The sequence below is a fragment of the Pseudophryne corroboree genome, chromosome 7 (genome assembly GCF_028390025.1).
Source record: "Pseudophryne corroboree isolate aPseCor3 chromosome 7, aPseCor3.hap2, whole genome shotgun sequence".
In the NCBI taxonomy this organism is placed as follows: Eukaryota; Metazoa; Chordata; class Amphibia; order Anura; family Myobatrachidae; genus Pseudophryne; species Pseudophryne corroboree.
In genome coordinates, this window is record NC_086450.1 from 255,437,862 (window position 1) to 255,452,618 (window position 14,757).

General features: G+C 44.7%; 1 protein-coding gene across 3 annotated transcripts in view; it reads right to left on the reverse strand.

The window, feature by feature from the left end:
- The window catches only part of PGAP1 (post-GPI attachment to proteins inositol deacylase 1), a 1,346,394-nt gene that overhangs the window by 338,222 nt on the left and 993,415 nt on the right, over positions 1-14,757 (reverse strand). For all 3 annotated transcript variants that reach the window (XM_063934105.1, XM_063934104.1, XM_063934106.1), the window contains one exon: positions 7,422-7,488. In XM_063934105.1, the coding sequence (XP_063790175.1) occupies positions 7,422-7,488 (67 nt within the window). The remainder of the gene's footprint in view (positions 1-7,421; positions 7,489-14,757) is intronic.

Genomic DNA, 14,757 nt, shown 5'->3' on the forward strand with positions numbered 1-14,757 from the left:
CCACGGATGGTGGCGCCCATGCCAGACCTCCGCAGCTGGACCCTGCTCTCGGAAAGGGACAACACCAGAGCGTCCGGACGGATAAGTACCAGCGCTCTCGGTGCCTGCCCTACTGAGCCATGACATTACCCCCCTTTTGGGATGGCCTCCGGACAGCAGCTAGGTTTGTCAGGAATCTCTTTATGAAATTTGCGGAGTAAGGCAGGAGCATGTATATCAGAAGAATTCTCCAAAGAACGTTCCATAGGACCATACCCTTTCCAGTCCAGTCCAGGAGGTACTGTAAATGGCCAAATCTAACTTGAGAGTCTAGAATTCTTTTGATTTTGAACTTGATTCAACGATCCGTGATTAGTTTTGCAGAGCGAGGAAGAAATTTACAGAACGTGTTTAAAACCAATGGTTTTAATAAAGAAATATAAAATGTTGGAAAAATCTTCAAATATGGAGATAAATTGAGCTTGGAGGTTACTGAACTGACAACCTCCTCCACCGGGAAGGGTCCAATTTATCGAGGTGCAAATTTCATAGATGGTACCTGTAACCTCAGGTTGCGGGTTGAGAGCCAGACTTGATCTCCTATTTTCAAACTGGGAACCATTCTCCTCCTCTTATCTTCCCAGAACTTGTAACAAATAGAAAATTTCTAAAGACATTGATGGACACTTCCATATTTCAGAGAACCTCTTGAATGAATTCTTAACTGCAGGAAGATCAAGAGTGTGTAGACTTTGAAACTTAGGAACCCGCAGGTGAAAACCATATACAGTGAAGAATGGGGTATGCTTGGTAGAAGAGTGATATAAATTTTTATGGGCAAACTCCGCTCAGGGTAAGAGTTAAAGTATGTACACAAGGTGAGATAAATCTGTAATATTTTGACTATATAGTCAAAATCTTAAGGAAAGTTAGTGCATATCTCAAGGTGTTAGGCAAGGTTAGATACACTGTGCTAGTGTACTATCTACTACAAAGTATAGTCAAAATTGGCACTTAGTCAAAATCGAAAGTACAGATAGTCAAAATCTGTGCTATCTGGGCTCTGGGGGAGTTTAAGGGACATTGCATAATAAAATTGCATAAGTAAAAATCGGGCATAGCAAGGATCTCACCACGTGTACACACCTTTAGACCCAATTATCTTGAGAGGAGTAAACATAGATTCTGTGGAACATCTCCAATTCTTGGTTATCTCTCTCCGTGCTGGATGCAGCACGACAAATTTATCAGCTCAGCGATTAAGTCAGAATCACCCCCTTAGTACACAAAGAAAAAAAGTGGGTGATTCAGACCTGATCGCTTGACTGCTAATTTGTTGTGCTGTAGTCGCCACACAAAGGGAATGTATATTCACAATGCAAGTGTGCGATAGCATGTGTACGCTGAACTGCAAAAAAAAACAGTCAGCGGACAGCTGCAAATCCGTACACACCTCACTCACCATTGAATGAATATTCCAGTGTGTGCAGTCTGTGCGCAGCCCAGGACTTAATCCTACAGTACGATGAGAATAGGCTGATCGGGATCGGAGCGGACAAAACATTCCCTCCGTCAAAACGCTGGGAATGACTGTGTTTTCCCTGAGACTCCCAGTTAAGGATCAGTTACCACCCACAAACAGCCTCTTCATGTCAATCACCTTGCGAATGCCCGTGCAATTGACATTTTCACACCAGACTGTCGCTGCCTGGTGATGCCTGTTGTTGTTTGGTGACACGCATACTCATTGTGGTGAATATGCATGTGCAGACTATTGCTGATCGCCCACTGTGCGAAAACGCACAACAGCGATCAGGTCTGAATCACCCCCAAAAGCTGAGGCATTAGATCTTAGAGAGGGCAACTAGTAGGAGCATTGAATGAACTCTGTGGTTTTATGCACTCCGGTGTGACCTGAAAACCGGGAAGCATGAGCCTAAGTTATCAGTCTTTTCTGAAAAGAGATAGGAATAAACATCTTCCCTAACAGTGGTTGAACTTTGGTAGTGGCAAAATGTAGATTTTCTAATGCTGGCTGAAAAGGCTTAAGAGCCTTGGACTCTTCTGAAAAGAATGATCAAAAGAGAGGGTCCACTTTTTGGTTTTGAGACCCAGGCTGGAATGTTAACATAAAATTAAATTGTGGAAAGAACATGGCCCATCGGGCTAGTTGAGGAATTAAACACTGACTATTTTTAAGGAAGATTATATTTTTATGGTCGGTGAAAATGGTAACTGGAAATTTGGCTCCCTCTAACAAATATCGCCACTCCTCCAGTGCCAACTTGACCGCCGATAACTCCTGTTCCCCTATGGTGAAGTTCTTCTCAGCAGGGAGGAATTTCTTGGAAAAAACCCACATGGGTGGAGATTATTGTCTTATGATCGTTGGGAGGGAATTGCTCCAACGGCCTCAGAGGAAGCATCTATTTCTAGAAAGAATGCCCTATTGGTATCCTGTTGTCTTAGGACTGGAGCAGTTGTGAAAGCTTGTTTCAGAAGCTGGAAGGCTGATTCAGCAGCTGGGGACCACAGATGGGGATCAGTGTCCTTCTGAGTAAGAGCGGTGATGGGCGCTATGAGCATCGAGAACCCCACGATGAATCTCCTGTAGAAATTTGCAAACCCTAAAAAACACTGTATTGCTTTGAGGGTTGTAGGTTTAGACCAGTTAAGGACTGCTTGTATCTTGGCAGGGTCCTTCTCAAGCCCTGAGCCTGAAATTATATATCCCAGGAACGGCATGGAGGATTATTAAAACACACATTTTCCCTCTTACAAAAGAGATGATTCTGGCTACGTCTTCATAAAACTTATTGGACCTGACAACGATGTTCTTCCAAGTTGGAGGAAAACATTTAAATATCATCTAAATAGAATACGACTGATTTGTAAAGTAAGTCTCTGAAAATCTAATTTACAAAATGCTGGAATACTGTCAGAGCATCGGTGAGGCCGAATGGCATAACAAGGTACTTAAAATGGTCATCTCGACTATTAAATGCCATCTTACATTCGTCACCTGAACGAATACAGATTAAATGATATGCCCCTCTGAAATCTAACTTGGTGAAGACAGACACTCGGTCATATAATTCCGTTATCAAGGGTAAAGGATAACAAATTTCAACGGTTATTTCATTCAGACCTCGATAATCAACACACAAGCATAATCCCCCATCCTTCTTCTGGACAAACCCCCCCCCAGCTCCAGCAGATGATGTGGAAGGACAAATGAATCCTCTGGCTAAATTCTCCTTGATGTATTCAGATATAGCCTCCATCTCTGGTTTCGAGAGGGGATAAGTATGGCCCCCTGGGGGATGGGGGTATCTTCCCTTGTATTAAGTCAATAGGACAGTCCCAAGGTCTGTGAAGAGATAGTATCTCAGTCCATTGTTTGCTGAAGACATCTGTGAAGGAGGCATACTGAGATGGAATCTGTGAGGTACTGTATGCGTTAGTTTACTTTTATTCACTGGTTTCACACAAGTTAGACAAGAAAAAGAAGAAGACTCTCCCCAGGACAAAACTTGCATATTTTCCCAATCAATTCTTGGATTATGCTTCCTTATCCAAGGGAACCCAACACAATCTTATGTGAAGCCTTGGGTATAACGAAAAATGTAATCAACTCCTTATGGAAGGCACCTACGCATAATTGAATAGGTAGAGTCTGGTGAGTCTTTACTCCACTGGAGGTTCGACTTCCATTTACAACGGAAAGATATATTGGACGGGGAAGATCGACCACAGGTATCTGCAATTGTTGTACCTGGTCCTCTGGAGAAAACTCATGCCAGAACCCTGACTACCCACCAAATTCATGTGGCCAGTGCAAACTGTCAGACTTGACGAGATTTGTGAATCCAAAACCACAGTTTGAGAATCGGCACATGCTGGTTTTAGGAGGATCAGACAAGCTGGCTGTAAGAAAGTCTTTTTCATAAGTATCCGAGGAGGACAGGGCTTTGGACAAGGTACATTGAACGGCCAGGTAGAAGCAGACTGCAGGAGATGATTTTACCGTGAACCGCACCCCTGTTACCTTCCAGCTGTTAGGCACTACAGAGGCTGTGGCAAAGCTGGGATACACTGAAGGAGGCTGACGGGTCAGCAGCTATTAATGAAAGAAGTCATTCCATATTAATGGCTGCAAAATCCAGGGACACTGGGTAATAACAAAGAGAGCTGGATGCTGAATAAACATCACTGAGGAGCACAGAGACCTGGAGCAAACAGTAGCTATGTGTAAGACATTGCACTGGCAATCTCTGCACATGAAATCACATGCTTTATACCTGCAGGCTGAATGTAATTGGTTTTCCAAGAACTTGCCTGATATTGGGCCAGGGAATCACCTGACCCATCCAAGATGGCGGCGCCCATACCGTATATCTGCAGCTGGACCCTGCTCCAAGAGAACCTCTGTTGCCAACCCCTGCACTCCGCAGACCTGTCTGCAGTCAGTGACAGCCGCCAGCAGCCTGAAACCCCCACCAGAAGGACCCTGCCAGAGCATCTGGATGGGTAAGTACCGGCACTGTCGGTGTTTGCCTGTGACAACCGCCAATTAAGTAGACACTGGGATTGAACCAGTTATTCAGGAACTGGCAATTGAGCAGACACTGAGATAGAATCAACTATTCAGGAACTGCCAATTAAGCAGACAATTGGATTGGACCAGCTATTTAGGAACTTGGGAGAGTCTGGGAAGCTCCCTATATACCCCTTGCTAACTATGGATTGGCTGCTGCATCCTTAAAGGACAATCTCTTGCTTTCCATTGGTGGTGCAGCAGTCATGTGAGAAAGGCGAAGATGGCTATACCCAGTCACCAGCGCCATGTGGAATGCCGCAGGAGTCAAGCATGGCTGCAGCCGGAACAAGACTTGCCACAGACAGACCGGAGAGCACCGGAGGAGCGCACCACACTCAGGGACCAGCAGGAGAGGTGAGACAGCGTTCAGCAGGGAAGAGCTGGCCACTTCTGCTATGTGACACTTCAGTGCTTTTGTGAGGTTGGCAACAACTCACTTTTTTAACTGCTACAGACATAGGGCCTAATTCAGACCTGATCCATGCGGGGGTGATGCCCAGCACAGGGCTAGTCTGCCCCGCATGTCAGTCCCGAGCCCCCAGCACAAGTACAAAAGCATTGCACCCACTTTTGTACTGGTAGAGTAGCTACCTGCCAGCGACATCACACAGCCGCCGCGGCCCGCATAACCCCCCCACCCCCCTAATGGTCCGGGCACACCTGCGTTGCACGTACCGCGCCCCCTAAACGCTGCCGGCCCGCCCTCTCCCACCTAGCGACCGCCTCTGCCTGTCAATCAGCCAGCTGTTTGGCATGCGCCGTCGTACAGTGGTGCCGGCACATGCACAGTTCAGACCTGATAGCTGCTGTGCAAAAACGCACAGCAGCGATTAGGTCTGAATTAGGCCCATAGCCTAGAATCTCTAATGTAGTGTCTTGCGATTGGTGTGTTTTTCCTAATGTAATGCTAATTTACACTAGGGAATACATTATCCTATATATGTTCTAAACAAATAAATTGCAGTAGAGTATTAGTGTCATTTCACTGTAAAGGGGGGCATAACTACAGGGGGCACAATTACTAGGGAAAAAACTACAGGGGGCACAACTACTGGGGGCTTACCTACAGGGGGGCATAACTGTGGCCACGCCCCTTCCCTATGAAGCCATACCCCTATTTTTTGATGCACGCCTTCGTGTGCACTATCCCTGTTTTACTTGTCGGGGGAGGGGGCAAAGGAGACTATAAGGTCTAGAAATGGACCTGCATGAAATGTCACTGTGCTTGTGAAATATGCTGAAAAGTACCTGGACTGATCACCTTGACACACTTATTAAGAAACCTTTTCTGACAACAATGGCAGTAGCAAATCTTCAAGCTTTAATTCAAAGTTTTGTCTGGAGATCAATAACCATCAAATATTCTACATTTGAGATGTACATGCTCCACGTTGCACATGCAATCACCATCGAGTAATGGTGTGAAATTACTGAAGACATTTTCTGTTTCTGAGATTGGTGACACCTTTTTACTTATTAATTAATTTTAACACAATGTACACTATTATTTACCTTTTCTTTTCTCAGTTCAACTAAGTTTTATTAGGGCATTTTAGCCCAAAGGGTTAGAGAAAATCTAAAACCACCTTCCAATACTACACTTGTCTTTGGGGTTTTGTTGAAAGGCTTCCAATATCGGAATGCATACTCCTGCTTCCAGTAAACACATTTCCCAGGACATTTCTCAACACACTACTCAAACTTCACCACATGTTCCCATTCACTAGCACTTCCCACATCCCTCCCATTCACTAAAAGTATACAATTCTTATGTTCTCAGGAAGAGCCTACAGAGAAAGGTGAGAAAGCATGTAGTGAAGAATAAAATGTACTTCCCCTTCTCCCTGATGTGCAGTGTAACTTTCCTGCAGCACAGACAGACAGTGACTTTGGTTCAGAGAGTGGCACAAAGCTGGGGGCCACCACTTTAGGTTTGCCAAGATTCTTGTGGCCTGTTGCTCTCCTCTGCTTGATATGCAGCTTGCTTTCCCATAGAAAACAGGCACTGCTAAGAAAGTTCTTCTGGCACACAGACTAACAAATTAAATTCTGGGGGAGTTAATCATACATTAAGGTAAGGGCTTATGTAAAAAGAACAGAATGCTAGCAGTTCTATGTGCAAACAAATATACAGTACTGTATGTGTAAGCTTGGATTAGTAGGTTTAAACATGCAGATGCCCATGTGTCCCTGGTGTCATAATGTATCTGTATTGCTGTTTCCAATAAAAAAAACAACAACAAGTAACATACTTTATGACAGCATAGGATATGTAACTAACTTTGTGTTTTTGTGATTTCACTTTTAGTCTAGCTGTGACTTCTTGTGTTAACTTCAAAATGATAGTGATAAATATGTAAGTTCTTGTCATTATCTCTCACTTTTAATTAGCTTTCTGATCAAAGTTTGGTCCAAAAAAAGTTATTTAATCAAATTAACGTAGTACTGTGGTCTAGTATTGTAGATTTATGCCTGTATATCGTTTTTTTTTTGTTTTTTTTACTGGTATCGCCTATTTTTAAATATATTGTCCTTTACCATCTTGCATAGGAAGTAAAATAATCAAAAGGTATTGCATGCACAGAATATTTCTTTGGCCCTACCACTGCATTACCCTGGCACAATGCATTACCAGTCTGACACTGTATCAAATAGAACTTTCTATATTTGGAAAGGCAACAAAGTTGATAACATAACAAGTAAAATATGAAGAATCCATAGTTCCGGAATCAGTAAATCACTTCAGAACATTGTGTATTAGGAAATCATGTGACAATGAAAATTTTGTTGTACTAAACATTGCACACAATAGTAAATTGTGAAGGATGTCAAAATACATTACCTTGATATTCTAATGATATCCTCATGTGACCATGGTACATGCAATCTGAAAATGTTAGGTTTGCTTTCTGAAAAAAAGAAATACATTAATAACTAATTACTTTAGTAAAATGGGAAAGGCTAGTGTTTATATCAATTAAAGGTACTTACTGCCATTGTAGCATAGTTTGCTTCATTGGTACACTAAGCATAGTCATTATGGGGCTGATGCAGATTTGAACACAAGTTGGCCTTAAGTGCTCTCGCATTGCATGCATGTAACTGAAGATGTATATTTAAATATAAGCAGAGTTGTACACATCTCTGCAGCTGGACCACCCCATTCTTTATTATTGATTTCTTAGCAGCCATCATTATCAGCTCGCTCTTGCACCACCGCTAAACTAACTGCTAAAAATCCCACTGAAAAGAGGTGTCTTTAAATGTATGTACAACTCTGTTTAGAGCCTTTTTTGAGAATTTCCCATTACAACCCATTTACACCCCATGTTGCAAGTGAAAATGCATTCAGTTTGCATATAACTCTGCATTGCCCATTATGTACAGTACACTTGGTTTTGGAGCATGCAAGATATGCTACACAAACAATACTGTGTTCACGTGTAGTAAACATAGAGGTAAGTTCCTGACATCTCCATCAATAGTCCTTATGCTTATATAAACTGGACTGAACAAATGTAAATTAAATTACTAGGTGAGACTCTCACTCTCTTGTGAAATTAATGGATGCCTGGCGACAGCTGATCAGAAGCGACATGGACAAATGGAGGTGCTATAAAGTGCAACTGTTATCAGTTTTGCATAACTCATTAAAAGGATGTCAGGTAAACACAATATTCTGATTTTAGTAGTTAAAGTTGAGCAACTGAAGTAACTAATTTAGTAAATGTGTGAAACATTAGTTAAGATAATATCCAATTACTAGAGATGTGCACCGGAAATTTTTCGGGTTTTGTGTTTTGGTTTTGGGTTCGGTTCCGCGGCCGTGTTTTGGGTTCGAACGCGTTTTGGCAAAACCTCACCGAATTTTTTTTGTCGGATTCGGGTGTGTTTTGGATTCGGGTGTTTTTTTCAAAAAACCCTAAAAAACAGCTTAAATCATAGAATTTGGGGGTCATTTTGATCCCAAAGTATTATTAACCTCAATAACCATAATTTCCACTCATTTTCAGTCTATTCTGAACACCTCACACCTCACAATATTATTTTTAGTCCTAAAATTTGCACCGAGGTCGCTGGATGACTAAGCTCAGCGACCCAAGTGGCCGACACAAACACCGGGCCCATCTAGGAGTGGCACTGCAGTGTCAGGCAGGATGGCCCTTCCAAAAAATACTCCCCAAACAGCACATGACGCAAAGAAGAAAAAAAAGAGGCGCAATGAGGTAGCTGTGTGACTAAGCTCAGCGACCCTAGTGGCCGACACAAACACCTGGCCCATCTAGGAGTGGCACTGCAGTGTCAGTCAGGATGGTCCTTCCAAAAAACACTCCCCAAACAGCACATGACGCAAAGAAAAAAAGAGGCGCAATGAGGTAGCTGTGTGAGTAAGCTCAGCGACCCTAGTGGCCGACACAAACACCTGGCCCATCTAGGAGTGGCACTGCAGTGTCACGCAGGATGGCCCTTCAAAAAAACACTCCCCAAACAGCACATGACGCAAAGAAAAAAAGAGGCGCAATGAGGTAGCTGTGTGAGTAAGCTAAGCGACCCTAGTGGCCGACACAAACACCTGGCCCATCTAGGAGTGGCACTGCAGTGTCACGCAGGATGGCCCTTCAAAAAAACACTCCCCAAACAGCACATGACGCAAAGAAAAAAAGAGGCGCAATGAGGTAGCTGTGTGACTAAGCTCAGCGACCCAAGTGGCCGACACAAACACCTGGCCCATCTAGGTGTGGCACTGCAGTGTCAGGCAGGATGGCCCTTCCAAAAAATACTCCCCAAACAGCACATGACGCAAAGAAAAAAAGAGGCGCAATGAGGTAGCTGTGTGAGTAAGCTAAGCGACCCTAGTGGCCGACACAAACACCTGGCCCATCTAGGAGTGGCACTGCAGTGTCACGCAGGCTGGCCCTTCCAAAAAACACTCCCCAAACAGCACATGACGCAAAGAAAAAAAGAGGCGCAATGAGGTAGCTGTGTGAGTAAGCTAAGCGACCCTAGTGGCCGACACAAACACCTGGCCCATCTAGGAGTGGCACTGCAGTGTCACGCAGGCTGGCCCTTTCAAAAAACACTCCCCAAACAGCACATGACGCAAAGAAAAATGAAAGAAAAAAGAGGTGCAAGATGGAATTGTCCTTGGGCCCTCCCACCCACCCTTATGTTGTATAAACAGGACATGCACACTTTAACCAACCCATCATTTCAGTGACAGGGTCTGCCACACGACTGTGACTGAAATGACGGGTTGGTTTGGACCCCCACCAAAAAAGAAGCAATTAATCTCTCCTTGCACAAACTGGCTCTACAGAGGCAAGATGTCCACCTCATCATCATCCTCCGATTCATCACCGTGTACATCCCCCTCCTCACAGATTATCAATTCGTCCCCACTGGAATCCACCATCACAGCTCCCTGTGTACTTTGTGGAGGCAATTGCGGCTGGTGAATGTCTCCATGGAGGAATTGATTATAATTCATTTTAATGAACATCATCTTCTCCACATTTTCTGGAAGTAACCTCGTACGCCGATTGCTGACAAGGTGAGCGGCGGCACTAAACACTCTTTCGGAGTACACACTTGTGGGAGGGCAACTTAGGTAGAATAAAGCCAGTTTGTGCAAGGGAACCAAATTGCCTCTTTTTCCTGCCAGTTTACGTACGGCCTGTCTGACGTGCCTACTTGGATGTGGTCACTCATATAATCCTCCACCATTCTTTCAATGGGGAGAGAATCATATGCAGTGACAGTAGACGACATGTCCGTAATCGTTGGCAGGTCCTTCAGTCCGGACCAGATGTCAGCATCAGCAGTCGCTCCAGACTGCCCTGCATCACCGCCAGCGGGTGGGCTCGGAATTCTGAGCCTTTTCCTCGCACCCCCAGTTGCGGGAGAATGTGAAGGAGGAGATGTTGACAGGTCGCGTTCCGCTTGACTTGACAATTTTCTCACCAGCAGTTCTTTGAACCCCTGCAGACTTGTGTCTGCCGGAAAGAGAGATCCAAGGTAGGTTTTAAATCTAGGATCGAGCACGGTGGACAAAATGTAGTGCTCTGATTTCAACAGATTGACCACCCGTGAATCCTTGTTAAGCGAATTAAGGGCTCCATCCACAAGTCCCACATGCCTAGCGGAATCGCTCTGTGTTAGCTCCTCCTTCAATGTCTCCAGCTTCTTCTGCAAAAGCCTGATGAGGGGAATGACCTGACCCAGGCTGGCAGTGTCTGAACTGACTTCACGTGTGGCAAGTTCAAAAGGTTGCAGAACCTTGCTCAACGTTGAAATCATTCTCCACTGCGCTTGAGACAGGTGCATTCCACCTCCTATATCGTGCTCAGTTGTATAGGCTTGAATGGCCTTTTGCTGCTCCTCCAACCTCTGAAGCATATAGAGGGTTGAATTCCACCTCGTTACCACTTCTTGCTTCAGATGATGGCAGGGCAGGTTCAAGCGTTTTTGGTGTTGCTCCAGTCTTCTGTACGTGGTGCCTGTACGCCGAAAGTGTCCCGCAATTCTTCTGGCCACCGACAGCATTTCTTGCACGCCCCTCTCGTTTTTTAAATAATTCTGCACCACCAAATTCAAGGTATGTGCAAAACATGGGACGTGCTGGAATTTGCCCATATTTAATGCACACACAATATTGCTGGCATTGTCCGATGCCACAAATCCACAGGAGAGTCCAATTGGGGTAAGCCATTCTGCGATGATCTTCCTCAGTTGCCGTAAGAGGTTTTCAGCTGTGTGCGTATTCTGGAATGCGGTGATACAAAGCGTAGCCTGCCTAGGAAAGAGTTGGCGTTTGCGAGATGCTGCTACTGGTGCCGCCGCTGCTGTTCTTGCGGCGGGAGTCCATACATCTACCCAGTGGGCTGTCACAGTCATATAGTCCTGAGTCTGCCCTGCTCCACTTGTCCACATGTCCGTGGTTAAGTGGACATTGGGTACAGCTGCATTTTTTAGGACACTGGTGAGTCTTTTTCTGAGGTCTGTGTACATTTTCGGTATCGCCTGCCTAGAGAAATGGAACCTAGATGGTATTTGGTACCGGGGACACAGTACCTCCAACAAGTCTATAGTTGGCTCTGCAGTAATGATGGATACCGGAACCACGTTTCTCACCGCCCAGGATGCCAAGGCCTCAGTTATCCGCTTTGCAGCAGGATGACTGCTGTGATATTTCATCTTCCTCGCAAAGGACTGTTGGACAGTCAATTGCTTGGTGGAAGTAGTAAAAGTGGTCTTACGACTTCCCCTCTGGGATGACCATCGACTCCCAGCAGCAACAACAGCAGCGCCAGCAGCAGTAGGCGTTACACGCAAGGATGCATCGGAGGAATCCCAGGCAGGAGAGGACTCGTCAGAATTGCCAGTGACATGGCCTGCAGGACTATTGGCATTCCTGGGGAAGGAGGAAATTGACACTGAGGGAGTTGGTGGGATGGTTTGCGTGAGCTTGGTTACAAGAGGAAGGAATTTAGTGGTCAGTGGACTGCTTCCGCTGTCGCCCAAAGTTTTTGAACTTGTCACTGACTTATGATGAATGCGCTGCAGGTGACGTATAAGGGAGGATGTTCCGAGGTGGTTAACGTCCTTACCCCTACTTATTACAGCTTGACAAAGGCAACATACGGCTTGACAAATGTTGTCCGCATTTCTGTTGAAATACTTCCACACCGAAGAGCTGATTTTTTTGGTATTTTCACCAGGCATGTCAATGGCCATATTCCTCCCACGGACAACAGGTGTCTCCCCGGGTGCCTGACTTAAACAAACCACCTCACCATCAGAATCCTCCTGGTCAATTTCCTCCCCAGCGCCAGCAACACCCATATCCTCCTCATCCTGGTGTACTTCAACACTGACATCTTCAATCTGACTATCAGGAACTGGACTGCGGGTGCTCCTTCCAGCACTTGCAGGGGGCGTGCAAATGGTGGAAGGCGCATGCTCTTCACGTCCAGTGTTGGGAAGGTCAGGCATCGCAACCGACACAATTGGACTCTCCTTGTGGATTTGTGATTTCGAAGAACGCACAGTTCTTTGCTGTGCTTTTGCCAGCTTAAGTCTTTTCATTTTTCTAGCGAGAGGCTGAGTGCTTCCATCCTCATGTGAAGCTGAACCACTAGCCATGAACATAGGCCAGGGCCTCAGCCGTTCCTTGCCACTCCGTGTGGTAAATGGCATATTGGCAAGTTTACGCTTCTCCTCCGACGATTTTATTTTAGATTTTGGAGTCCTTTTTTTACTGATATTTGGTGTTTTGGATTTTACATGCTCTGTACTATGACATTGGGCATCGGCCTTGGCAGACGACGTTGATGGCATTTCATCGTCTCGGCCATGACTAGTGGCAGCAGATTCAGCACGAGGTGGAAGTCGATCTTGATCTTTCCCTATTTTTGGAACCTCAACATTTTTGTTCTCCATATTTTAATAGGCACAACTAAAAGGCACCTCAGGTAAACAATGGAGATGGATGGATACTAGTATACTTATGGATGACGAGTGACTGCCGACACAGAGGTAGCTACAGCCGTGGACTACCGTACTGCGTCTGCTAGTATAGACTGGATGATAATGATATAAAAAATATATATATATCACTACTGCAGGACAGGTATATATTATATAATGACGGACCTGCTGGACACTGTCAGCAGCAGACTCCTAAACTACTAGTATGAAGAAGATAGAAAAAAAAAACCCACCACAGGTAGGTATACAATTATGGACGAGCACTGCCGACACAGAGGTAGCTACAGCCGTGGACTACCGTACTGCGTCTGCTAGTATAGACTGGATGATAATGATATAAAAAATATATATATATCACTACTGCAGGACAGGTATATATTATATAATGACGGACCTGCTGGACACTGTCAGCAGCAGACTCCTAAACTACTAGTATGAAGAAGATAGAAAAAAAAAAACCACCACAGGTAGGTATACAATTATGGACGAGCACTGCCGACACAGAGGTAGCTACAGCCGTGGACTACCGTACTGCGTCTGCTAGTATAGACTGGATGATAATGATATAAAATATATATATATCACTACTGCAGGACAGGTATATATTATATAATGACGGACCTGCTGGACACTGTCAGCAGCAGACTCCTAAACTACTAGTATGAAGAAGATAGAAAAAAAAACCCCACCACAGGTAGGTATACAATTATGGACGAGCACTGCCGACACAGAGGTAGCTACAGCCGTGGATTACCGTACTGCGTCTGCTAGTATAGACTGGATGATAATGATATAAAAATCTATATATATCACTACTGCAGGACAGGTATATATTATATAATGACGGACCTGCTGGACACTGTCAGCAGCAGACTCCTAAACTACTAGTATGAAGAAGATAGAAAAAAAAAAAACCACCACAGGTAGGTATACAATTATGGACGAGCACTGCCGACACAGAGGTAGCTACAGCCGTGGACTACCGTACTGCGTCTGCTAGTATAGACTGGATGATAATGATATAAAAATATATATATATCACTACTGCAGGTATATATTATAATATAATGAATGACGGACCTGCTGGACACTGTCTGTCAGCAGAATGCGTTTATAGAATAAAAAAAAAAAACACCACACGAGTGTTTAACTTTTTCAGGCAGACAATATACTGGTGGTCACTGGTCAGTCACACTGGCAGCAAAAGTGTGCACTGTTATGTACTCCTGCTATAACTGCTCCCCAGTCTCCCCCACAATTAAGCTGTGTGAGCAGTGAGCACTCAGCACAGTCAGATATACATAGATGATATTATCATGCAGCACACTGAGGCTGAGCACAGATATGGTATGTGACTGTGTATCGTTTTTTTTCAGGCAGAGAACGGATTTTAAATAATAAATAAAACTGGTGGTCACTAGTATAACTATCAGCAAAACTCTGCACTCTCTGAGTACTCCTAATGCTCCCCAAAATTACTAAAATTAAATTACTAGTAAATCAAGTGTCTCACTCTCTATCTAAACGGAGAGGACGCCAGCCACGTCCTCTCCCTATCAATCTCAATGCACGTGTGAAAATGGCGGCGACGCGCGGCTCCTTATATAGAATCCGAGTCTCGCGATAGAATACGAGCCTCGCGAGAATCCGACAGCGGGATGATGACGTTCGGGCGCGCTCGGGTTAGCCGA